The sequence below is a fragment of the Elephas maximus genome, chromosome 14 (genome assembly GCF_024166365.1).
Source record: "Elephas maximus indicus isolate mEleMax1 chromosome 14, mEleMax1 primary haplotype, whole genome shotgun sequence".
NCBI lineage: Eukaryota > Metazoa > Chordata > Mammalia > Proboscidea > Elephantidae > Elephas > Elephas maximus.
In genome coordinates, this window is record NC_064832.1 from 37,535,530 (window position 1) to 37,560,682 (window position 25,153).

At 41.3% G+C, this 25,153-nt stretch overlaps 1 protein-coding gene across 6 annotated transcripts in view; it reads left to right on the forward strand.

The window, feature by feature from the left end:
- ENOX1 (ecto-NOX disulfide-thiol exchanger 1) overlaps positions 1-25,153 on the forward strand; it is a 749,536-nt gene that overhangs the window by 593,826 nt on the left and 130,557 nt on the right. For all 6 annotated transcript variants that reach the window (XM_049852937.1, XM_049852938.1, XM_049852939.1 and 3 more), the window contains 2 exons: positions 6,080-6,186; positions 10,428-10,545. In XM_049852937.1, the coding sequence (XP_049708894.1) occupies positions 6,080-6,186; positions 10,428-10,545 (225 nt within the window). The remainder of the gene's footprint in view (positions 1-6,079; positions 6,187-10,427; positions 10,546-25,153) is intronic.

Sequence of the window (25,153 nt, forward strand, 5' to 3'; positions counted from 1 at the left end):
GTATTGATTTACCACAGAAACAAAAAAAAAAAAATCCATTGCCGTCAAGTTGATTCCAACTCATAGTGAACTCATAAGACAGAGTAGAACTGCCCTATAGGGTTTCCAAGGAGCGGCTGTTGGATTAGAACTTCTAACCCTTTGGTTAGCAACCAGTCTCTTAACCACTGCACCACCAGGGAGTGTGTTTACCACAGAAAATCTTGCTAATATGTTGCCTTTTTTGTGGGTGTATACAGCTGAGTTGCTCTCTTCTGTGTGTCCTCATAGCTGTTCTTCATACCTCTCTTGCATAGAGTAATATCTGCTTGCCTTTCCTTCTCCTTAGAGACTATGATCTCATCAAGGTCAGAGACTATGTCTTAATCATGTATTTTTAGCAACCAGCCAACTGCCTGGCACTTGGTAGGGTCCCAAATGTTCGGTGAATGGATGAAAAAATGAATGAATTAATTGAACTTATGCCGTGGGGTGTGTAATATCATGTTCTAAATGACTGAGACGCTTAACTGCAAACAAGGAATATCTGCAATAGCATCTGACTTAAGTATATATATTAGGTCCCCGAATGGCACAAACCATCTGTACATGGCTCCTAACTAAAAGGTTGAAGGTTTGAATCCACCCAGAAAAAAGTCCTGGTGACCTGCTTCCATAAGATTATAGCCATCAAAAACCAAATGGAGCAGTTCTGTTCTGAAACAGATGGGGTCACCATGAGTCAGAATTCACTTCATGGCAATGGGTTTTGGTTGGTTGAAGTATTTATTAGACGATCTCTTTCACCGTTGGACCTTTACAGTATTAAGTCATTGGGTCCTTATTCTGTGTGTCCTCTGTGTTCCTCCATGTGTATTTTAACGTCTCCCCCCACCATACATGTTGTTCTTAGGTGCCGCCGAGTCGATTACAACTCATAGCAACCCTATGCACAACAGAACAAAACGCTGCCCAGTCCTGAGCCATCCTCGCAATTGTTGTTATGCTTGAGCTCACTGTTGCAGCCACTGTGTCAACCCACCTCATTGAGGGTCTTCCTCTTTTCCACTGACCCTGTACTCTGCCAAGCATGATGTCCTTCTCCAGGGACTGATCCTTCCTGACAACACGTCCAAAGTATGTAGCACGCAGTCTTGCCATCCTTGCTTCTAAGGAGCATTCTGGTTGTACTTCTCCTAAGACAGATTTGTTTGTTCTTTTGGCAGCCCATGGTATATTCAATATTCTTCACCAACACCCCACAATTCAAAGGGGGCATTTCTTCTTCAGTCTTCCTTATTCATTGTCCAGCTTTCATATGCATATGATGCGATTGAAAATACCATGGCTTGGGTCAGGTGCACCTTAGTCTTCAAGGTGACATCTTTGCTCTTCAACACTTTGAAGAGGTCCTTTGCAGCAGATTTGCCCAATGCAATGCATCTTTTGATTTCTTGACTTCTGCTTCCGTGGCTGTTGATTGTGGATCCAAGTAAAATGAAATCCTTGACAACTTCAACCTTTTCTCCGTTTATCATGATGTTGTTCATTGGTCCAGTTGTGAGGATTTTTGTTTTCTTTATGTTGAGGTGTAAACCATACTGAAGGCTGTGGTCTTTGATCTTCATCAGTAAGTGCTTCAAGTCATTTTCACTTTCAGGAAGCAAGGTTGTGTCATCTGCATAATGCAGGTTGTTAATGAGTCTTCCTCCAATCCTGATGCCCCATTCTTCATATAGTCCAGCTTCCTGGATTATTTGCTCAGCATACAGATTGAATAGGTATGGTGAAAGAATACAACCCTGACGCACACCTTTCCTGACTTTAAACCAATCAGTACCCCCTTGTTCTCTCCAAACGGCTGCCTCTTGATCTATGTAAAGGTTCTTCATGAGCACAATTAAGCGTTCTGGAATTACCATTCTTCTCAATGTTATCCATAATTTGTTATGATCCACACAGTCGAATGCCTTTGCGTAGTCAATAAAACACAGGTAAACATCCTTCTGGTATTCTCTGCTTTCAGCCAGGATCCATCTGACATCAGCAATGGTATCCCTGGTTCCATATCCTCTTCTGAAACCGGCCTGAATTTCTGCCAGTTCCCTGTCGATATACTGCTGCAGCCGCTTTTGAATGATCTTCAGCAAAATTTTGCTTGCATGTGATATTAATGATATTGTTCTATAATTTCCACATTCGGTTGGATCACCTTTCTTGGGAATAGGCATACATATGGATCTCTTCCAGTCAGTTGGCCAGGAAGCTGTCTTCCATATTTCTTGGCATAGACGAGTGAGCACCTCCAGCGCTGCATCCATTTGTTGAAACATCTCAATTGATATTCCATCAATTCCTGGAGCCTTGTTTTTCACCAATGCCTTCAGAGCAGCTTGGACTTCTTCCTTCAGTACCATCAGTTCCTGATCACGTGTTACCTCCTGAAATGGTTGAACAGCGACTAATTCTTTTTGGTGTAATGACTCTGTGTATTCCTTCCATCTTCTTTTGATGCTTCGTGCGTTGTTTAATATTTTCCCCAGAGAACCCTTCACCATAACAACTCGAGGCTTGAATTTTTTCTTCAGTTCTTTCAGCTTGAGAAACGCCGAGCATGTTCTTCTCTTTTGGTTTTCCATCTCCAACCCTTTGCACGTGTCATTATAATACTTTGACTTCTCAAGACGCCCTTTGAAATCTTCTGTTCAGTTCTTTTACTTCATCAATTCTTCCTCTTGCTTTAGCTGCTTGACATTCAAGAGCAAGGTTCAGAGTCTCCCCTGACATCCATCTTGATCTTTTCTTTCTTTCCTGTCTTTTCAATGACCTTTTGCTTTCTTCATGTATGATGTCCTTGATGTCATTCCACAACTCATCTGGTCTTCGGTCACTAGTGTTCAATGCGTCAAATCTATTCTTCAGATGGTCTCTAAATTCAGGTGGGATATACTCAAGGCCATATTTTGGCTCTCGTGGACTTGCTCTGATTTTCTTCAGTTTCAGCTTGAACTTGCATATTAGCAATTGATGGTCTGTTCCACATCCGGCCCCTGGCCTTGTTCTGACTGATGATATTGAACTTTTCTGTCGTCTCTTTCCACAGATGTAGTCAATTTGATTTCTGTGTGTTACATCTGGTGAGGTTGCCGTTTATGTTGGTGAAAGAAGGTATTTGCAATGAACAAGTCGTTGGTCTTGTAAAATTCTATCATTTGATCTCTGACATTGTTTCTATCACCAAGGCCATATTTTCCAGCTACTGATCCTTCTTCTTTGTTTCCATCTTTCACATTCCAATCGCCAGTAATTATCAATGCATCTTGATTGCATGTTCGATCAATTTCAGACTGCAGCAGCTGATAAAAATCTTCTGTTTCTTCATCTTTGGCCCTAGTGGTTGGTGCATAAATTTGAATAATAGTCGTATTAACTGGTCTTCCTTGTAGGTGTGTGGATATTATCCTATCACTGACAGCGTTGTACTTCAGGATAGATCTTGAAATGTTCTTTTTGACGATGAATGCAACACCATTCCTCTTCAAGTTGTCATTCCCAGCATAGTAGACTATATGATTGTCTGATTCAAAATGGCCAATAGCAGTCCATTTCAGCTCACTAACGCCTAGGATATTGATGGTTATATGTTCCATTTCATTTTTGACGATTTCTAATTTTTCTAGATTCATACTTCGTACATTCCAGTTTCTGATTATTAATGGATGTTTGTGGCTGTTTTTTCTCATTTTTAGTCATTCTACATCAGCAAACGAAGGTCCTGAAAGTTTTATTCCATCCACGTCATTAAGGTTGACTCTACTTTGAGGAGGCAGCTCTTTCCCGGTCATCTTTTGAGTGTCTTCCAACCTGGGGGGCTCCTCTTCCAGCAGTATATCAGACAGTGTTCTGCTGCTATTCATAAGGTTTTCACTGGCTAATGCTTTTCAGAAGTAGACTCCCGGGTCCTTCTTCCTAGCCTGTCTTAGTCTGGAAGCTCAGCTGAAACCTGTCCTCCATGGGAGACCCTGCTGGTATCTGAATACCAGTGGCGTAGCTTCCAGCATCACAGCAACATGCAGGCCCCCATAGTACGACAAACTGACAGACACGTAGGGGCCACCATACATAGTACCACATATAATTTTATCTTTAGTGCAGCCCTTTACTAACAGATCATCCAAACACTCAGCCTAGCACTTCTTGTACCTTCCTCTCAGCCCTGGTGCCAGCACACCACAGTTCTTACTATGGAGCTAGCTCACTTCTAAATGATGCAAACCAGCAAGCCCTGCTGCTGCATCTGTAAAACCTGTTAAAATCACAGGATCACCTGCCCTGCCAGGTGATCTCCACTCACAGTGAATCCCGCCACTGTCCACCTTTGCATTCTTGGTCCAGCTAGACTGCGGTGTAGCTAAGCAGAGCACGCCGGTTGATGGTCAAATGATGGTCAGCACTTAGGGTAGCCCAGGGTGACCAGGCTGGCAGTGTCACTTCCTCTAGGTGAGGTCAGGAATGCTGAGGAGAAGTATATCCAGCAGTCCCATGAGCTCAAGGAGAGTGTGAGCCAAGTTGATGACAAATCCTTTAAAATTGAGCATAGCCAGTTGATCATGCTACATGATAATACGGTTTGTTAACTAAGGAGACTTAGAGTTGAGATTCTCTTGAGGTGAAAAACAGTCAACATAAAAGCCCCTGTGATATTTACTCATAGACTGAGAAGTAGTTGCTTACCATCGTAAGACAGACAATGTCGTAAGTGAATGGAATCAGCTTTTTTACTCTGCTCCATCATACCCTTGTTTGATTGTTTTGCGTGCTAATTTTTTAAATTGTGGCAACAAGCATTGTTCTTCCGTGGGGATTATTCTGTTACTCATTGACATTCTTTGCACACCAGAAGAGCTGGAAGAGCTTCTACGTCCTTTTTTGTAATAGAGCCTTGGGAATCACTAAAAATCAGTGTTAGATAGGGTCGTAGCATCCATGAAAAACTTACTTTAACTGTGCCTTCCTAACTAAATATTTAGAAGTTCGGGTTTAATTATATGCTTAATTCAGTGCTATAATTTCCTTAATCTCATCATTGCTAGATCAATAACTGTTAAAGCAAGATTGAGTCTGCAGATGGCTGGCCCTACCCCTAACACCCACTACTAAGAGCCCATTCCATTCTCTATGTATTTTTGTTAACAGCCCCTCAACATTTGTCATTCCAGTAGTACCATGCCTGGAAGCCACAGAAGTACTAAATGAAGTCAAGGGGAGAGTAGAGTTAGAACTTTAAGTGGCTTTGGAGCCAGAGGGAGGGGAGCCTTATGAAAGTGATAATGGAGTAACAGAATGGCATATGGTCACAGCGAACTGTGGAGGGCACCATACTGTACTGAAATGAGATCTGTACACCAGAGCTGCTGCTTGCGTAGCCTTGGCAAGCCTTTGTCCTGAAGTGGAGGTGATGACTCCTATTCCCTGCCAGAAGGCTAGAGGGCTGACTGCGGTGGGCACAACAGGGGGAGAAAAAGGAGTCGAGAAATAAAAATGGCCCTTGAGATTGAGGGGAGACATGACACAACTATTCCATTGTCTCAGCTTGAAACTTGGACATGGTAATGTCTCCAGAGGGCTGCACTTGAGCTCCTGAGATGGAGACTAAAAGAGAAAAAGATGTATGTTTGTCTCTTTCTAATTAAGCCCTTCTACCCTGGATTCACTTCTAAGCCCCCAACCCAAGCGTTATTTTTCTATATATCTCTATCTGTATGCCAGCACCAGAGCCTATATGTTTATAGATCTAGATATGTAGATAAACCAAATCATATTTTTAAATAAGAGCTAAAGAATGCTTGGAAGCAGCTGCCTGCGATCTTCCCCAATCATACGTAGAGTTTGTTTTACCCTAAAGTTATGGAGGCAGACTTGAAGGGAGACATCCCCAGCATTGCTAAAATGTAAGTACGGAAGGCACGAATTGGATGGATATTGATGATGTTGTTTCTATCGTGACATCATCCATAGACTCCTAGTGTCTTTGCTTTGCTTCCCTATAGTGATCACAACATAAATTACTTGTCTTGTTTGACTTCCTTGTTCACCAAAGTTGAGCAGATTGTGGCCGTTTTCAACGCTTCTACCAGACAAAAAGCTTGGGACCATTTCTCGAAAGCTCAGCGCAAGAACATAGACATTTGGCGAAAGCATTCTGAGGTTGGTGATTTTATTATTACTTTTTAACCACCGTCACGGAGCTGGATTGGCAGAGAATAGTGTGGCTGCAGCTATTAGGGTTTTGTTATAGCAGGCAGTCCCCCCAGCCGTTGTGCCCTGCCATTATCAGCTCCAAATCCAGCTCCGATTTGCCCTTTATCTGGAACAGCGGCTGACTTAACACTTAAAGCATAAAGTGCTTTTCTCCCCTGCCAAGGGAGAAAATAATCGTTCCCAGTCACAGTGAAGATGTCAGAAATAAAGCGAGATGCTTTGCTTAATAAATCATTGTGAATGAAAGTGTAATTGAAAATAGAGTACTCGTTTTGAAATAAATACAGGTTTTGTTTTCAGTGTTCTAGGTGATGATGATGGTTTGCTCTCTGGGCTATAAATGGCAAGTATGCCTTTCCATCCCCGTTTTTTCATCATAATCAATGTTCTAGTCCCTAATCTCTTTTGCTAGCCATCGGGTTATCTCACACCTCTCCCCAGAATAAATTTCCCAAGGGGACTGGACGTGCAGACTAGCCTCAAATGCATGTGTGATGTGTGAGTATCTGTCCCCCAAGGAATAAGTCCAGAGCTCGACCTTCCTTGGCACCCAGAAGGACCAGAATGCATCATTAGTCATGGTCGTCCAGCTGTTACTGTTAATTCCACAGTGTAGTATACGCTTTGAACCTGTAATTTGAAAGTAAGTATAAATCTTTGTTCGCTTTATTATTTTTTTAATAAGAGAATGTTTTTCATGTGGATGCCTCTCCATCTCCAGCATGTTAATATTAAAGTTCTCTAAATGACACTCCTCTCTTTCAAAATCCCAAATATATAGAAGGTAAGGTGTATGTATTTAATGATTTTGGTGCACACTTGCAAAAGAAGTGTTTCAGATAGAGTTTGAGAAACCACAAAGTATGCGATATCCATCATTTGGGTAGCATTTTAAGTGCCCATTAACTAATGCTGAATTACCATTGAATACCAATGGCACTAGAAGTAACATTCACATGAATACCAAATGAATTCTTTATTATCACTGTTATTATGGTGAATACTGACTGACTTCACAATAATGGGACACTTAAAATGCTAGTGCAATTTATTGTTAAGAAGGACATTTTTTATTTTGTTCACAAATACCTCAAAAGGTGGTTGGTGACTGATAGAGTCCTGCTCCTCAGAGCAGGATGCTGAAAAAAGAGAAGGTGGGAGTTTTTTTCCTTAATTTTTCAGGGGCCAGAAAGATGAAGGGCGCTGACCTGATGTCTCCCCCATGCAGATTTGCGAACGATCTCTCTGGGAATGACTGTTGATTTTTTTTTTTTCTTTCACATAAAAGCCAAACGTGATTAAAAGAAATGCTAGGAAAAAGGCAGGAGGCATACTGCTGAATAAACCTGGGCATAAAAACGCCGTCATTAGTATGTGAGTGTCAGCAAGTATTAACATTGATCTAAAAATCATACTGCTGCCACGTCTGACTCCACTTCCCATGCCGTCCTCTCCTGGCTGAGCAGGACATGCTCAGGCTTCCCGTGTGTTCCAAGGAAGCCCGCGTGCTGGGCTCAGTGTTGGGAGGTAGAGGTGGCTGTGGCAGGCGTGTGGAAGGTGTGCAGTCCTGAAATATGTTCCCGGGAGGAGGCTCTGTGCCTGTCTGCAGCCACCACCATCTCCTTTGGTATACATTAGGAAGCAGAACTATGAATTACCTTTGACTTTCTTTCCTACATGTCCCATAATTGATTAAATACCAGTTGGTAATTTAACATTGTGGATGATTTCTCAGTGGCATATGAGCTCGATAGTTGGCTTGATTTTCCCACGTTCCCATGTATGGCATCTGGTAATTATCTACGACACCTTTACAGATTTATTAGAACGTACTAGTGGTTTACTGCTGAACCAGAGGACCCTGTGGAAACACCCTCAGCTTTTTTTTTTCCTCCATTTTTTTCCTTTCTGCCACCCTTCCCCACAAGAACAGCTACTGTATGACAGTTTGTCATTAATAGTAGGGACTAAACAACAGGCCCTTTCAGCCTCATTTATTCTTTCCACCTGACTTTTTTCCTGTTTCGAGTATTTTCAAGCCTCCTCTTTGGGAACTGGGCTCAATAGAGAAATTAGCTGTCCACAACCTAGAAATTTCCACACTAATCACATGTAACATCTGTCTTCAAGACCTGGTGGTGTTAAAGACGGAATCGGCACCTCTCTTTCTTCTGGGTGGCGTGGTCCAATTGCGCTTTCATTCATGCCCATTGTCCCTAGAAGCCCCTGGGTGGTACAAACGGTTAAGCACTCGGCTACTAACTGACAGGTTGGCAATTTGAGCCCACTCAGAGGTGCCTCAGATGAAAGGCCTGATGATCTTCTGAAAAATCAACCTTGGAAAACCTTTGGAGTAGAGTTCTACTCTGACATACATGGGGTTGTCATGAACAAGAATCAACTTGATGGCAACTTTTTTTTTTTTTTTTTTTGCCCTTTTTTGCCCATCATCGCAGTGGCCTCTTAATGCTGTCCTGTCATGTGTGCCCCATTCTGGGGACCTTGCTTTTTTAGCTCCCCTTCCCTGTCTTTCTGCTGTGGTGGTTCCCAGGGTACAGAGCTGTCCGTGCAAATACCATTAGCAGTAAATAATCTCCATTCCATCATGCTGCGATTTAAAGTCTGTGAACTAAGGAAAGGAGGGAGCTGAAAGAGCCTGTAACGGACTAATACATGCACACCCATCAAATAAATGGGCACTGTAACTGTGTCTGAAGCCATTCCATTAATACATTAAGTATTATGACTTAGTTTTATTGTTACTCATACAAACCAAACCCGTTGCTGTCGAGTCGATTTCGACTCATAGTGACCCTATAGGACAGAGTAGAACTGCCCCATAGAGTTTCCAAGAAGTGCCTGGTGAATTCGAACTGTTGATCTTTTGGTTAGCAGCCGTAGCACTTAACCAGTATTCCACCAGGGTTTCCATTGTTACTCTTGAGTTTGTTTATTTTAAAAAATGAAATTATTTTTAACTATTTGGCTTCTATTTAGACTTCAGTTTGAAGGGGGAACAAAAAGAAAATAATGCAGCCCTTTCCCTGTCGTAAATTTTTTGAAGACAGTTATCTGACATGTAAGAGAACAAAATGAATATGCAGCCACAAAATACATAATATACAGATTGATACAAAATATTTAACATACAGTATTATAAATATCCTGATTTTGGCCACAGTAGTAAAAAATCCATTTGGTAGTTCTTTACTATTTACAATGCATTTGCACACACACTATTGCATTTAAACAGCCTCATATTATTATCATCCCCATTGTGACAGAGTAGAGAAAGGCTCAATAAGATTAAATGGCATAACTGCAGCCACTCTCCAGCAAGTGGAGAAAGGCACGTACGATCCCAAGATCCATGGGTTCAAAAGCGATGCCAAAACGAACACCACAACAACAAAAACAGAAAACCCTGTGAAATAATGCAAAACACCGAAAAAAAAAAAAAAGCTTCTGCTTGTATTCTGTTCCTCAACATCTTTCACAATTCTACAATTTTGATATCTGAATGGTTTATGTGATGTGTTTATGTGTATGTAGTCACACAGGCACATATACACATATAGGTGCACCCTGAGTGAAGAATAAAATCGTCAACATTATCACCTTAGCAAACCAAGTGTTTGGTATGATACCATTTTACATGCATGAACTCATTCAATCCTCAAAGCCGTTATTATGACAGTATTGTAGATGAGCAACGTGAAGCTAAAAGAAATGAAGAAACTTAACAAATATTACCCAGAGGGTCTGTGGTAGACCAGGCCTTTTAAGTTTCATTGCTCATGTTCTTTACCACTAGACCATGAGTCCCTACTAGGTACCAGCCATGATGATAGGCATTTCTGTGTAATCCTTGAAGTCACCCAGATAGAAATCCCCTTTATACAAAGACGGAAATTGAGATGTCAGAGAGATTCAATAGTTGCTCGAGAGCCCTCAGCTCGTCACTGGTAGAGCAGGGATTTATCACAAGTCTGGCACCAAACCCATTGATCTTTCCACTACCCCACGGCACACAGACTTCGTCCTGGATTAGGTAGGGCAGTGTTTGGCAGGTAGAAGCACCAGATTCTAAATGTCAATATATGAGTCGTAATACACCAAAAGACCATTGGAAAAGGCATGTTGACATGTGTCTGTGGCTCTGACACAAGTGTATCCTCCAATTTCAGGAGCTTCGGAACGCTCAAAGCGAGCAGCTCATGGGCATCCGTCGTGAGGAAGAAATGGAGATGTCGGATGATGAGAACTGTGACAGCCCGACTAAAAAAATGAGAGTCGATGAATCAGGTAATGCGGGTAACAGCCTCCTACCCAGGAGGTACATAATCATCTTCCAAATCTTAGCTGGGGATAAATATCAGGAAATGGCCCTATAACTCACTTTTATTTGAGTTATACTAAACTTGCATCTTTGAGTGGCTCTGCCTTTTATTAATGGAACTTTAAACTCCTTCTCGGGAACATAGGGATTTCAGTTGCTCCAGTTGTTCCTTTTTTGCATGCCTATGTAGACCTGGAGCCATTATACCTTTTTCAGGGATATTTGCTGTCACCATAAAAATCTATTTCCAGGGTATGGCAGCCACAGCTGATGCTGAAATGCAAATGGAATTTGGTTTCAGTCAGTGTACTCCTTAAAAAGGAATCATTTAATCCCCAAAGAAGCTTTCCAGCCTCTGAGCCGATATGCTGGAGAATTAGACTTTTTTCCAATAAACTTTAGTTCACCTAATCTGTACTAAAAGGGGTGCCCTTATTTGGTACTAAGCGAGGGACGTCACCCTTTGAGAAGTAAAAAGGAAAAAAGCTTAGAGAGAACCTTGCTTTATGTGCTCTGCCCAATCTGAGATGCTGTTTTAAAACTCTCTCCTCTAAGTGAGTCCCTCCCTTCCTTGGTAATGTAAAAGCAGACCAGGGAAACTGCTCCCTCAGAAATAGGAGATGTCTAGGAAAACTACTTGTCTGAGAAGGGTACTATCTGAAGGACCAGGATGGTACCACAGTTGCCAACATTTCTAAAAAAGAAATCCAGAAGGATGACGTAGATTGGATGTGTCTCCCCATATGGGCCAGTGAATAAAACGCGCACCTGGCTCAGGCTTTGTAACAAAGATGCAGATGACTAGGGATACAGGGTCTGTGCTAATATGTTTGTAGAAGCAAAAAGCAAGATTCCAAAGTGGTCAGGATGTTCCATTTTCCAAGGCTTTAGAAGAGAATGCCAGAAGGCCTAAATGATGACCACAAGGAAAAGCTTCTGCATCCGGGCACATACAGAAAGCTGTGTTTCTCAAAGTGTGTTCCCCAGTCAGCAACATCGGCATCACCCGGGAACCTGATAGAAATATAAATTTTGGGGCCCTGCCCTACATCTACTGAATCAGAAGCTCTGGGAATGAGGGTGGGAGTGAGAGCCAACGATCTGTGATTTAAATCCTATAAGGGATCGTGGCGTAAGCCAAAATTTGCGAACCACTGCCTTAGCCCTTGCATCCTCAAATGGCATTCATTTCATTCTTAGGGAAGCTTAGAATGAGATGGAATCTAGGCCACTGTTTTCTGAAGCCAGATGTCCTTTGTCTGAAAAATGAACCTGGCATTCATGCATCAATGTATGTCTCTTCTTAAGGAGACGTGGATTTGTTTACTTGAGGAGGTCAGCTTCATCACAGCTTTTCTATTTGTTCTATTAACCCTCAGATATTTTAAAAAAGGAGCGAATGTTAGTGTGGTTTTACAGAGTCCCTGGGTGGTATAAACAGTGAAGCGCTCAGCTGCTAACCAAGTTTGGAGGTTGAAACCCTCCCAGAGGTGCCTTGGAGGAAAGGCCTGGTGATCTCCTTCTGAATGGTCACAGCCATGAAGATCCTGTGGCTAGTTCTACTTTGACACACATGGGATTGTCATGAGTTAGAATAGACTTGAAGAAACTAGTTTGGTTTTTGGCTTATTAGTGTGATTTACTTATATTCAGTAAGATCTTCAGATAAATAAAGTATTTTTTCTCAAAAAAAGTTTTCATCATTTTTTGAAGTTTCTAGATGAGGGAGAAGTTTACATGAAATGTGGATTCTTAACATCCTTATAAGGTAGGTATAGAAAAAAAAAAATTAAGTCAGTCAGAAATTCTGATTTGAACCTGTAGCTTTTTTGCTTTGTGTGCCTGTGATGCTTCTTTTTAAACAACCTGTCAGTTTCCCAAGTAAGAAATGTGTATAATTTCATAGCCTGCTTAGGATAGGACCAGAATAATGATGACTGTGCACAGCATGTTGAGTGTGGAGTTTTATAAGCTGTGCAGCAAGCATATACATGCAGAGTTGGTGCTGACCCTGGTCATGGAAGCATTCATAGAAATGACCAGGGCCTCTCCCCCGGCAGGGACCACAGGCCCTCTCTGGAAGTTCAACTGAAAAGCCCTGTCTCAGTCTCTTAGTGCTACTGTAACAGAAATACCACAGGTGGGTGGCTTTAATGAACAGAAATTTATTTTCTCATAGTTTAGGAGGTTAGTTGTCAGAATTCAGTTGTCAGGGCACTGGCTTTAGGGGAAAGTTCTTTTTCTGTATGCACTCTGGGGGAAGGTCCTTGCCTCAGCTCTGTTAACCCAGCATACTTCAGTTCCATGACGATCTCCATGCAGCATCTATCTTGTGCTTGCTTCTTTCTGTGTCTAATCTGCTCAAAAGTCATTAGGTTTGGGACCCACCCTACACTGATATGGCCTCATTAGCATAACATCACATCCATAGGCATCAGGGTTAGGATTCCAACATATATTTTGGGGGGGACACAATTCAGTCTATAACAAGCTCTCTTCCTAATAAGCCTCTTGGTTTATTCCCCAGGCATCTGCGAGAAGCATGAGGTAGGACATGAACTTTTGGTAACTTTTGCCAGTCTTGTTACTTGGTCAGCAGAATTAATGAACAAAGTGCTGTGCACGTTCTATCTTGCGTGCCGAGGGGAGAGATGAAAGAGCCGGAGTTCAAATGCCAGACCCCAAGGAGTTCCAAGTCTTTTTGTGCTTTGTAAAATGAGGTGGACCAGGGTTTATAAAGAAAACACAGGACTGATTAGAGGGAAGGGAAAGAAAGCAGCCTTTTTTATTCTACTGGGTCCTGAAGATCCCGCCAAAATGCAGGCAATTGTTTTTCTTTCAACCTTATATATTCCAGGAGGGCAACCTGACAGAAAGAATTCCCGTCTGGTCTTTTGACCAAGCCACAGACAAGTCTCTCCTAGCTGCTGCTTGAAGGAAGGGACTGCAGAGGGCCGCCTGAGGGAAACACACCTTTCAGTGGGATCTAGTTAGGTGACACATCACTCATCTCTAGGTACAAATTTGCATCTGTCAGTCACTGCCTGACAGGCCTCTCAAAATGTAGCAATCTAATTCACTGACAGGGAAATTGCCAAAAGCTGAAATGGAAGTAAATTTTCTGCCTTTTAAAGAATCCCTTACCCTTTTTCTTTCTGCTAAAATGGTGAGATTTTGCCCCAGACCTAGGTAACCAGTCGCCTTGGAGTCAACTCCAAATCATGGCGACCTCAAGAGTAGAACTGTGCTCCAGGGGATTTTCGGTGGCTGATTTTTTTCAGAATCAGATCACAGGGCCTTTCTTCCGAGGTACCTCTGGGTGGACTCGAAGCTCCAACATTTTAGTTAGAGGCTGAGCAGACCTGGACAGTAGCTGACATGTTCTTGGAGTTTCCAGAAAAGAAGATCCTCCATGGAGCCTCCTGCCTGTCTCCCCGCAGTGTGCTTGGGCTTCAGTCCACCACTGCTGGACTTGCATTTTGTTTACCTACTAGAACTGAGGAAACCCTGGTGGTGTAGTGGTTAAGTGCTACGGCTGTTAACCAAAAAAGGTCGGCAGTTCGAATCCACCAGGCGCTCCTTAGAAACCCCGTGGGGCAGTTCTACTCTGTCCTGTAGGGTCACTATGAGTCAGAATTGACTCCACAAAGTGGGTTACTAGAACTGAGGAGCCCCTGATAGTACAAATGGTTAACACCCTTGGCTGCTAACTGAAAGGCTGGAGGTTTGAGTATACCCAGAGGCACCTTGGAAGAAAGGCCCGGTGATCTACTTCAGAAAAATCAGCCATTGAAAACCCTGTGGAGCACGGTTCTACTCTGATACACGTGGGGTGGCCATAAATTGGAGGTGCCTCACAGGCAGCTGCTGGTTACCAGAACAAAAACCTGTGTTAAGAGTTTTCTCTAACCTGCGTGGGTTCTATTTCTTGGGGGAAATGGAGAGAACTGACTTTGTTTGGTTTCTAGGAAGTACACAATTTATTATATAAGAACTTTTATGATACCTTGGGTTTAATTTTTTTAGAAAAAGAAGTATTTTCAATATATCTTTGCTTATTTAGTTAACGAAGAATATATAATTACACTTTTGCTTCGCACCACATGTAAACCAAACCACCCTATTGCCATTGAGTTGATTCCAACTCATAGTGACCCAATAAGACAGAGCAGAACTGCCCCACAGGGTTTCCAAGGAGCGGCTGGTGGATTCAAACTGTTGACCTTTTGGTTAGCAGCCATAGGTTGCCATAGCCTTTAACCACGGCGCCACCAGCGCTCCATACCACATAGAGTAATTTACAATGTGTCTTTGACTAGAGTTCCTCAATACTTCTATAACTGCAACATAATTCTGGGCTGGTAGTCCATTATTCCTAATCAGTTGGATCTTAAAAGGGAAAAGGAGTTTGCTGGAGGAAAACTAAGATGCTGATAAAAATGCAAATGAATTTAGTTAATAATGTAAAAAATCAAGACAGGTTTGTTGTGCAGCATTCATTCAAGAAAATTTGGCATCCTGTCCCGGGCATCGTGTGAAGATAATTTTTGATAAAAATTCAGATTTATTATTGCATAGTGTGCCTCCTACTGTAATCAAGCCAAACTTTAAAAGCCAGATCCATTTTTGAGCTCCTTTCCTTTTCTCTCTCTCCCTCTGTCTCTCTCTTTCCATCCTTCGCCTCCTCTCTCTCTCCTTTCCCCAGATTGGGGGTGGAGTGGGACATAAGGATACACACAAGGAGGAAAGGAAAGAGGATGACTATTTTAGACTGTAAGGCCTCCCCTGATAGAAGTCTATTCATTTTAGCATTGTGAGAATTAAAATATACATAGAAAGCACTTACCTTGAGCACATAACAAGCTGTCAGTAAATGTTAGTTAGCTATGCTTGTTTTCTTATTCATTCTCCACCTGGTCCTGGGCTTTTCACCAAGTAAGTGCTCAATAAATGTTGACTTGAATTGCATATTCTCCTCCTCCTGGCATTTCTGGTTTTGATGCCTTTGTCCTTTAAATAGATAAGAAGATGGTAACCCTGAAAATATTTGCTTTAGTTCAATTTAAATGTAAATGGCAAGTGTTAAGAAGGATGCTTAAAGAAATATGATTCATTTCTCTAATACGTTCAGAACTTTATACATACAGAATTCATTGTCACATGCCAAGTAGGCCACGGACCAGAGAGTTGTGACCCAGCATCACCCTCATTATCAGCAAGCATTTATTAAGCAACTTCTTATGTCCAAGGTACTGTGAACTTAGGTGACAGAGAGAGGGTTGGGTACAGTCACATCCTGCCCTTGAGGGTGAGACTTTTTAAAGAGAAGAAATAAGTATTTAAAGTTAATTAAAATACAGTGCCTAATACCAAATGTGTTCTAAAGCCAGTAAATTAAATTCAGTGTAAACCAAAATGAATATCACTACCCAGTTTGTATATTCAGCCAATATTTGGTGAGTATATATATTTTTTTTATATATGTCAAACACAAATTTTATACGAGCGAAGCTAAAAATGTCCCTTGATTAATAGATGACCCTTAAACCTGGCATAATAAACAGCACATGTTCTTAAATTTTAATTACACTTCCTTTAAACCCTGAGCTCTTTGTAGGACCTAACACTTTTCATTATGAAGAATGTTTTCTGGATTTTTGGTTTTCTGTGGGAACTCACCACAACAGAGGTGCAGATATTTTTTTAATTTGTTATTTTCATAGGAAGTCCAACAAGGACTTTTCAAATCTTTCATCCAACTGAATCAAATTAGGGAACTCATAATTAAGTTCAGTTGGAGTTAGCAGTGTTCAGTGTGTCTGAATAGTTTTACATATAACTGGAGGCTGAAGGTTAAAAAATTAATAAGAAGGCTATCTGCCTATCCCCTTGATCTCTTTGAACACCAAGACTGCCTTCCTCTTTCTTAGTTTACTCCTACATGGTAGTGCTTTTGAAAAATCTAAAAGATGCCTGTCCAACAGGAAGATTACATCAGGCCCAAACCTAGGAAGAGGCTCCCTGCCACCTCTGCCCCTGGCCTGGGCAGGTAAAGAAGGAGGGGTCACAGCTGAGGCGGGGGGAGGGGGGGGCGTGTCACTCACAGCTGGTAGAGGTTTCCTTTTAGGAAACACTGAGTGTGACCTAAGAGGCTTACTCTGGAACTCACTAGAACTAGGCGGAGGGATGAGCCCATTCAGTCATTGAAAGTAAGATGGCTTGTGTGAAGCCACATGTCAGGGACTGGCTCCCGCACCAGAGACCCCAAAGGCAGGAGCGTCAGGGGTGAATCCAAGCAAGGAAGGAGAAGCTGTTCGTTCGTACACTGCTGTTTTCATGTGTAATGGTAGCCTAGGACATCATCTCCTGAAAGAGAAACAGCAGTGGTGTGTGTCCTCCCATTGGTGAGTACCAAACTAAAGATGAGCTTTTCATTTTCAAACACAACAGAACATTTTGGGAACTCAAGTGCCAAACGAGGAAATGTGATCAAATAAAACGAATATGGCTTAAAGATGAAGAGAGAAATCTCCCCAGGTGGGCTGAGTAGCCTGCTCCACACCTAAACTCTCTCTCTTTTTTAATATTTATTCTGCGTGGCAACATACATAACCAAACATCCATTCACAATTTCTACATGAATAGTTCAGTGACATTGGTTACATCACATTTTGTCACCATCAGGATGGATTACCCAATAAGCAAGGTATGCATGGGCTTGCTTGTGCTTACTTACTAATCTGTAGTGCACAATTTCACCTTTGATGTGGTGAAACCGATGTGAAATTCTGCATTACAGATTAGTAAGTAAACACAGTAAGCTCGCGCATACCTTGCTTAGTGGTTAATCACTATGCTTAGGCAACCTTTTTAATTAATTGGGCTAAACTGTTTAACGACAGCTTCATGGGATAGTTTTGATTCAAGGTTTAAAGATTATTTCTGGGTATTAAATTTGGGGTTTCCCTCAGTCTCGGTGGATCAGTAAGTCTGGTTTCCATATGAGTCTGAAGTTCTGTTCCATGCCTTTTCTCCTTTTGATCAGGATCCATCTGTTGGGTCCTTGTTCAAAACATCCAGTAATAGTAGCCAGCCACCATCCATTTCTTCCGGCTTCATGGTAATGGAGATAGGAATTTATGGCCCACTCCTAAACTCTGGAAATAGACCTTCATTTGCAAGGAAACACAGCTCTTCTTGTTCCCTTTTTTTTTTTTTTTTAATCGTGTTAATATTGCTAAAGGAATTCAAATAAATGTTTATTTTGGATAGAGTCTTCAGTTCCAATTCTCTTTTTATAGTGGATATGTTTCTGAAAAGTGTAGAAATTCTTTTTGTAAACTGCTTTACCTCTGAGATGCCAGAAGACAGATGCTATTAAATTGATTGGGTAGTAAAGGATTCCTTTTTAATGGAGGCACTCCTTCTGCCCAAGCAGTCTGTGTCGATCTGTTCTGTAGATTCACATTTCTAGCCTAAATGGTCTTTAAGCTGAGCCCCCTTATAATTCTATTCTTATGTAACACCTAACAATGCCATGATTCCTGGCATCTATCTCACATATCCTCAAACTTGCCATAGTCACCTGTTTCACGGAAAAGTAATTTGTGCTGCTGAAACTGCATTGTGTCCAGGAGACCAAGGATTTTCCCCAGTACTTTCGCTTTTCAACGTGTTGCAGCTCCAGCACCGTGAAACCCAGGTGAGCTCCAGCTGAGTTTCTTAAACAACCCAAACCTGGCCACTACTTGCTTTGGAGTTGGGTGAGTTCTTTGGTTACCTGTGTGATGGTCCAGCATGTTTCTTTCAGCAGCACCTACAGAGCAAACCGCCATTGCCTTTGAGTCGATTCTAACTCATAGAGACCCTATAGGACAGAGTAGAACTGCCCCATCGGGTTTCAGAGGCTGAAAATCTTTATGGAAGCAGACTGCCACATCTTTCTCCTGTGATGCCACTGGTGGGTTTGAACCACCAACCTTTCGGTTAGGAGCCCTGCACTCACTGTTCTACCAGGGCTCCTTTCTACAGAACGAACTCCTACAAAATTTAGCCCTGGCCTCTTGCCTACTAATATGAGCCTCTTGACCCTGGTGCAGCAATTTGCAGGCAAAGGGGAAAAGTGAGGAAGTTAACAGCTGATCTCCGGGAAGGGAGAACAGCAGAGACCTTGACCTGGGAAGGGTTTAGATAAACGGCCAGCAAGCAGCACCCATTATCTAGATTACAGTTTATTATGTTTTGGGGGCATTTCATTCTGATAAGGTTTGAGGCAAGATCATTATATAGGAGAACAGACTTAATCCTGTTTACTTAGCAGGCTTTAAGGACACCGAGGGATTATTTATGTAATAAGATGCAAAGTTGCTATGGAAAATACTATAGCAACCTAACATCTTCCCAGAGCCAGGCAGCCACTTGTAACAGCAATCTAAATTTACATTTATTTTAGTGTCATTTTATCGACACTCTTAGTCTCTCATTCTGACAGGATGTTAAAATATGTTTTCAGCTTGCGCTTCAGCAAAATTAACACAGTGTTGTTGGGATTTAAGTGTGGTTTCCACAATTTCTGGAAAAAACAAGAATATTTTTGAGGGAGTTTAGATGACAGAGTCTGGGTAAGTTTGTAAACTTTTTTTTTTTTTTCTTTCCTAAATGTAGGAAAGAATTCTTTAGTAGCGTGTATTCCCAATTTTCCCTTTTAGTCTGAAAGCATCGAGTATGAATTTATGATTATGGAAAGGGGATTATCCTTTTCAACAGTGAAGTATTTTGTCAAGTGCTCACCTGTGATTCTAGGAGTTTCTTGAAGAAAAACACTCATACCAGATTAAAAAAAAAAAAATTTAAGCATATAACATTTTAATAATAAAACTTTGACCCTCATATAAAAATAATGCCTGGTAATTTTAGAAAATCTGATGATGCAGAATAATCAAGAAAGAAGAAAATAAAACTGTGTTAGTTATAACACTACAAAAGTGTTTTGGTTTCTAATATTTTTCTTCTGCACAGCTTAACTATATAACCATCATTGTATGTATTTTCAAAAGCTTATTAACTATCACTCTATATGACTGTTTTCAGACAGACCTCCTTGTATAAAAATTAAACTTTTTCTAAAAAGCTTCGTTTTGATATGTTAATTAAATAGGAAATATAGAGCAAATGAGTGTTTAAACCAAAATAACCAAACCTGTTGCCAATGAGTTGATTCCAACTCGTGGTGACCCTATAGGACAGAGTAGAACTGCCCCATAGGGTTTCCAGGGAGCACTTCGTGGATTCAAACTGCTGACGTTTTGGTTAGCAGCTGTAGCTCTTAACCACTATGCCACCAGGGTTTCCAAATGAGTGTGTAAACCAAAAAAACCAAACCCACTGCCATCGAGTCGATTTCCCGTTCTAAATCATGGGCTCTTTTGAGTGACCCTTTGGGAGTTAAGGGTGTAATCTTTGAGGTGGTCAGAGTAGATACCTGAGGTTATTAAGCCTGATAACTGGACGAGCACTTCCAAGAGCATCTTTTAGGTCCTTTAAATGTGAGCGTGGCAGAGAAGCTGCAGATACATAGGCCTGTTAGTAGCACAAAGATAGTCTCTATTGATTTTCTTCTATACTTCTCCATCTAAAATCTCGAAGTGTGACTATAACACTGTTAAAGTGGGACACTGGCCCAAAAAATCAATACCAGACCACATTAAAACATACGCTGTTACCAACTTCTTAGCAGTATGATATACTGTTTATTAACGTCACTGTCCTAATACCCCTCTGCTTTCATACTGCATGGTTCTTCAAAACACAGTTGGTGACATAAAGCTATTATGCTTTGACCCCTAACTCTGCTGCCCATGAACTTCATTAATCAAATACCCGAAGATGCTAGGTCTACCATGTGAATACAGAAAGTGAGGACAAGGGGACATCTCATAGAATTCCAGTTAACCACACAGCTAAGGACCACACAACTAACAAAATAAGCAATTGCTTCCTTCCCTTTCTCAAAAATTCTACTTGCCAGTAGATGATACTTAGAAGCCCTGGAAATTGAAGTTTATAGCAATAAAAAAAATTATTATCGCAGGCTCTCCCATATCTAACTGGTTTAGACTCTCTTCTCTTTCGCTTGGTCGAATGTCCAGAGAGGGACTAAGCGCTCAGTTAATCTTCTCCCCAGTTCAAGACACAATGTGTGAAGCCTTCTGGGAAGTGGCTACAGAAGGGAAATGTTACCTGAGACTCCTCATCATGCAGGGAGTCCCTGTGTCGTGCAAATGGTTAACACGCTCAGCTGCTCACTGAAAGTTTGGAGGTTCAAGTCCACCCAGAGGCACCTCAGAAGAAAGGCCTAGCAATCTAATTCTGAAAAACCCTATGGAACACAGCTCTGTGACACACATGGGGCCTCCAAGAGTCAGAGTCTACTTGATGGCAACTCTTTTGTTTCTTTTTTATCACTAGCAGAGAAAGTGGGGGGCAGAAGTTGGAAAACAGAGTCTGTAACTGGAATGCTGCAAACAGGGTGCTGCAGGTTCTTTCATGAGCCTCCCGTAACTTCTAGAGCTGTGGTGTCTCAGAGCTTTGCTTTTCACTTGGACCATGTTGGGTCATTTTTGCTTGAAGCAACTACTTAAAGGTCCTGTTATCAAAATTACTTTAGAAACCCCTACATGTCTAACACAAATAAAACCAAAACCAAACCATTGCCATGGAGTTAATTCCAAGTCAGAGTGACCCAATAGGACAGAGTAGAACTGTCCCATAGGGTTTCCAAGGAGCTCCAGGTAGATTTGAACTGCCACCCCTTTGGTTAGCAGCTAAGCTCTTAACCACTGTGCCACCAGGGCCCCAAATACCCATAAATGTTAGTTAATTAATGGCATACCCATGAGCAGCCTTTACAGAAAATCATGTCTTAAAAAATAGGACACTATTATTATGGCATGAGAGACGGTTCAAAATATATCACTAAGTGATAAAAGCAGTTACAAATCAGTATGTACAGATAACTCTAATTGTGTTTTCATTGTTTAGGTATTGTATTCACGATGTACATATTAGGGAAAAACCTGTAAGGACATAGATCAAAATATTCAGAGTAATTACCTTTAGATGGTGTGATTACAGGTGATTTTAGTTTTCTTTGTGCATTTCAAAAAGGTCCACAATATGTACATTTATTATTTCAGTAACTAAAACAGTAAATATTAATTTTAAAATTACCTAGCTTGAGGAATACCACCTGCTTCAAGCGAAAATGACCCAACATGGTCCAAGTGAAAAGCAAAGCTCTGAGACACCACAGCTCTAGAAGTTACGGGAGGCTCATGAAAGAACCTGCAGCACCCTGTCTGCAGCATTCCAATTACAGACTCTGTTTTCCAACTTCTGCCCCCCACTTTCTCTGCTAGTGATAAAAAAAAAACAAAAGAGTTGCCATCAAGTAGACTCTGACTCTTGGAGGCCCCATGTGTGTCACAGAGCTGTGTTCCATAGGGTTTTTCAGAATTAGATTGCTAGGCCTTTCTTCTGAGGTGCCTCTGGGTGGACTTGAACCTCCAAACTTTCAGTGAGCAGCTGAGCATGTTAACCATTTGCACGACACAGGGACTCCCTGCATGATGAGGAGTCTCAGGTAACATTTCCCTTCTGTAGCCACTTCCCAGAAGGCTTCACACATTGTGTCTTGAACTGGAGAGAAGATTTGCTGAGCGCTTAGTCCCTCTCTGGACATTTGACCAAGCGAAAGAGAAGAGAGTCTAAACCAGTTAGATATGGGAGAGCCTGTGATAATCATTTTTTTTATTGCTATAAACTTCAATTTCCAGGGTATATAATTTTAAAATTCATGTAGCTTGAGGGATACCACCTGGCTATTTTCACTCATTTTGGGCAAGTTAAAAGTGGTAATGAATAGCAACTAGTGTCTTTTTTTACTTTAAATTAGCAAAATTCCTCACTTAATTTAGCATAATATGCTTATATCTTCAGACCACATTGTCTTATAATTTCCTATCCTAAGGGCTGTTAATTTGCATGACTACTGAATAAAGGATTCAAGAAAAAAATTCAAGTTCTTAATCAGGCAGAATTGGTGAGTTCTCGTCCTCAGGCGGATTGGTGATGAGTCTCTTTAGTTATAGAAGAAACTTTACAAATCATCTTGTACACTTCCTCCCTTTTTTCACAAATAGGAAAATGCTGTCCCATGTTGTAAAGTTATGTGGTTTGGCCAATGTGGCATAGACAGTAACTGGAAAGGCTAGAACTCGATACGGGTTTCCTTCTTCCCCAGCTAGTGGCCTTCCTATGGCATCACCACATTTTACAGGGAAAAGGCTCCAGCATATCTCGAAATGCCTTAAGTGGCATTTTAAGAGTCAGCGAGCCCTGGTGGTGCATTGGCTGAGAGCTCAGCTGCAAACCAAAAGGTCAGCAGTTGGAATTCACCAGCAGCTACTTGGAAACCCTATGGGGCAGTTTTACTCTGCCCTATAGGGTCTCATGAGCCAGAATCAACTTGACGGCACTGGGTGTTTTAACCAAATTATGTAACCAATGATTTTGAATTCCTGCCTTGCCCATGGCGCCATGATGGTGTTTGGAGGCAATAGTGGACTAGAGACATTCATTACCTTACAAAGTTAATGCAGACAAACTGGCGTGTGGGGTGTGGGGCTTAGACAGTCTTTCCAGCATGAAAAAGATTTGCTTCAGCACAGGCACATAGGCAGTACACTCGGCAAAGTGTTTTGAAGCCTATTCCAACAGAAATACCACCTTTAAAGAATATTCAGGAAATTGGTGCAATCCCTTTTCTAGTTGACCGATACTGATTTCTCAAAACAGAGGTTCTATTTTGCTCTACAGCTCTAGGCAAGAAGAAGCACTTTGAAGAGGTGAAGGCCATGCCACGCATTTTCTTTAGGAAACTGCACACCCCAGTTTTTCATTTCTTAACTTTCCAAAGAGGTAAAGAAAAAAAATAAAGATACTCCTTAAAACACAGGCGTGCACTTGATGGTTGATCTGGAATCATCCAGGCTACAGTATCAGCCCTTCGACTGCCCAGCTCATGCCACGTTTCCTCTGCACCCCCAGGGCTGGGGAGGGCCTACCTCAACATAGCTTTTATTGACTCTCCATCCAATTTCAGGACTTACTGAAGCACCTCTCCCTGTTTCCCTGTCCTCGAGGCTATTCTTTATGAAACGTACCTCTCAATATTCCTTAAAAATAAAAGTCTGAGGGAGAGCCTCTGCAATAATACCAAGCTCGTGGAGATTCACAGACTCAGGGAAGTTTTGATCTGGAAGAAATCTTGGAAGTAATATGTCCTCCCTCCCTGTCCAATTTTCTAAATTAATGAGAAAAATGAATTTTAGCACTCTGGATAATAATAAGTTGAATAAATACCAAAGTTTATACTTGGTATTTTTTTTTTAATTACAAGTTTTCAGGTACAACTTAAGCTACTACATATATTTGGCAAATCTTTTGGAGGCAGAATGAGGTATTCTTTTAATGATTTACCGATTTATGAAATGTCTCCACCTGCTATACTAGACTTTTCTAGTATAGTGTATATAATCCGAACATACTAAAGCCATTCATTTCTCCATCCTTAGCTCTTTGCCTCTGTGAATTTTCTTAAACAATGTCGTAAAGTAGTAATAAAACTAAAACCACAATCAGTGAATTTCTGTAATGTTCATGGAACTATGATACCCTTTGTTTTACAGTATAAGACTAAGGAACAAAAATTAGCAAAGTCTTATAAGTCTAAATGATACTCAGTCTTCGATCTGACAGCTTGTTTATCAATTCTGAAATACCATAGTAGCATATCATGGAGGAGACATTTTCCTGGAGTACCATTGGATCAAGAGTTCATGCAGTTTCCAATCTCTATGCTCTCAGAAGTCACAGCTAAAAACTGTCAGGTAAATTCTAACATTTTGTCACTTGATGACTAAGGTACACCTGACCCTAACCATGGTCTTTTCGATCACCTCATGTGCATGTGAAAGCTGGGCAATGAAGAAAGAAGACAGAAGAATTGATGCATTCGAACTGCAGCATTGGTGAAGAATATTGAATATACTGTGGACTGCCGGAAGAAAGAACAAATCTGTGTTAACTGAAATACAACCATAATGCTCCTTAGAAGTGAGGATGGTGAGACTTCATCTTGCCTATTTTGGAAACGTCTTCAGGAAAGACCAATTGCTAGAAAAGGACATCATGTATGGTCAAGTAGAGGGTCAGGAAAACAAGTGAAACCCTCAATAACATGGATTGACACAGTAGCCCGAACAGTGGACTCAAACATAGCAACAATGATCATGAAGATGGCACAGGACCAGACAGTAATTCATTTTGTTATACATAAGGTTGCTATTGGGTTAAGGTAACCATGAGTTGAAGTGTACTTGGCAGGAACTGACAGCAACAACAACAACCACTATCATTAAGAACCACAGGAACAGAGAGTATATGAGAACAAATTCTGTAAACCCATTGATCTGAAGTATATCTTAGCCTTAGAGGTTTTTTGTTTAGATGGAT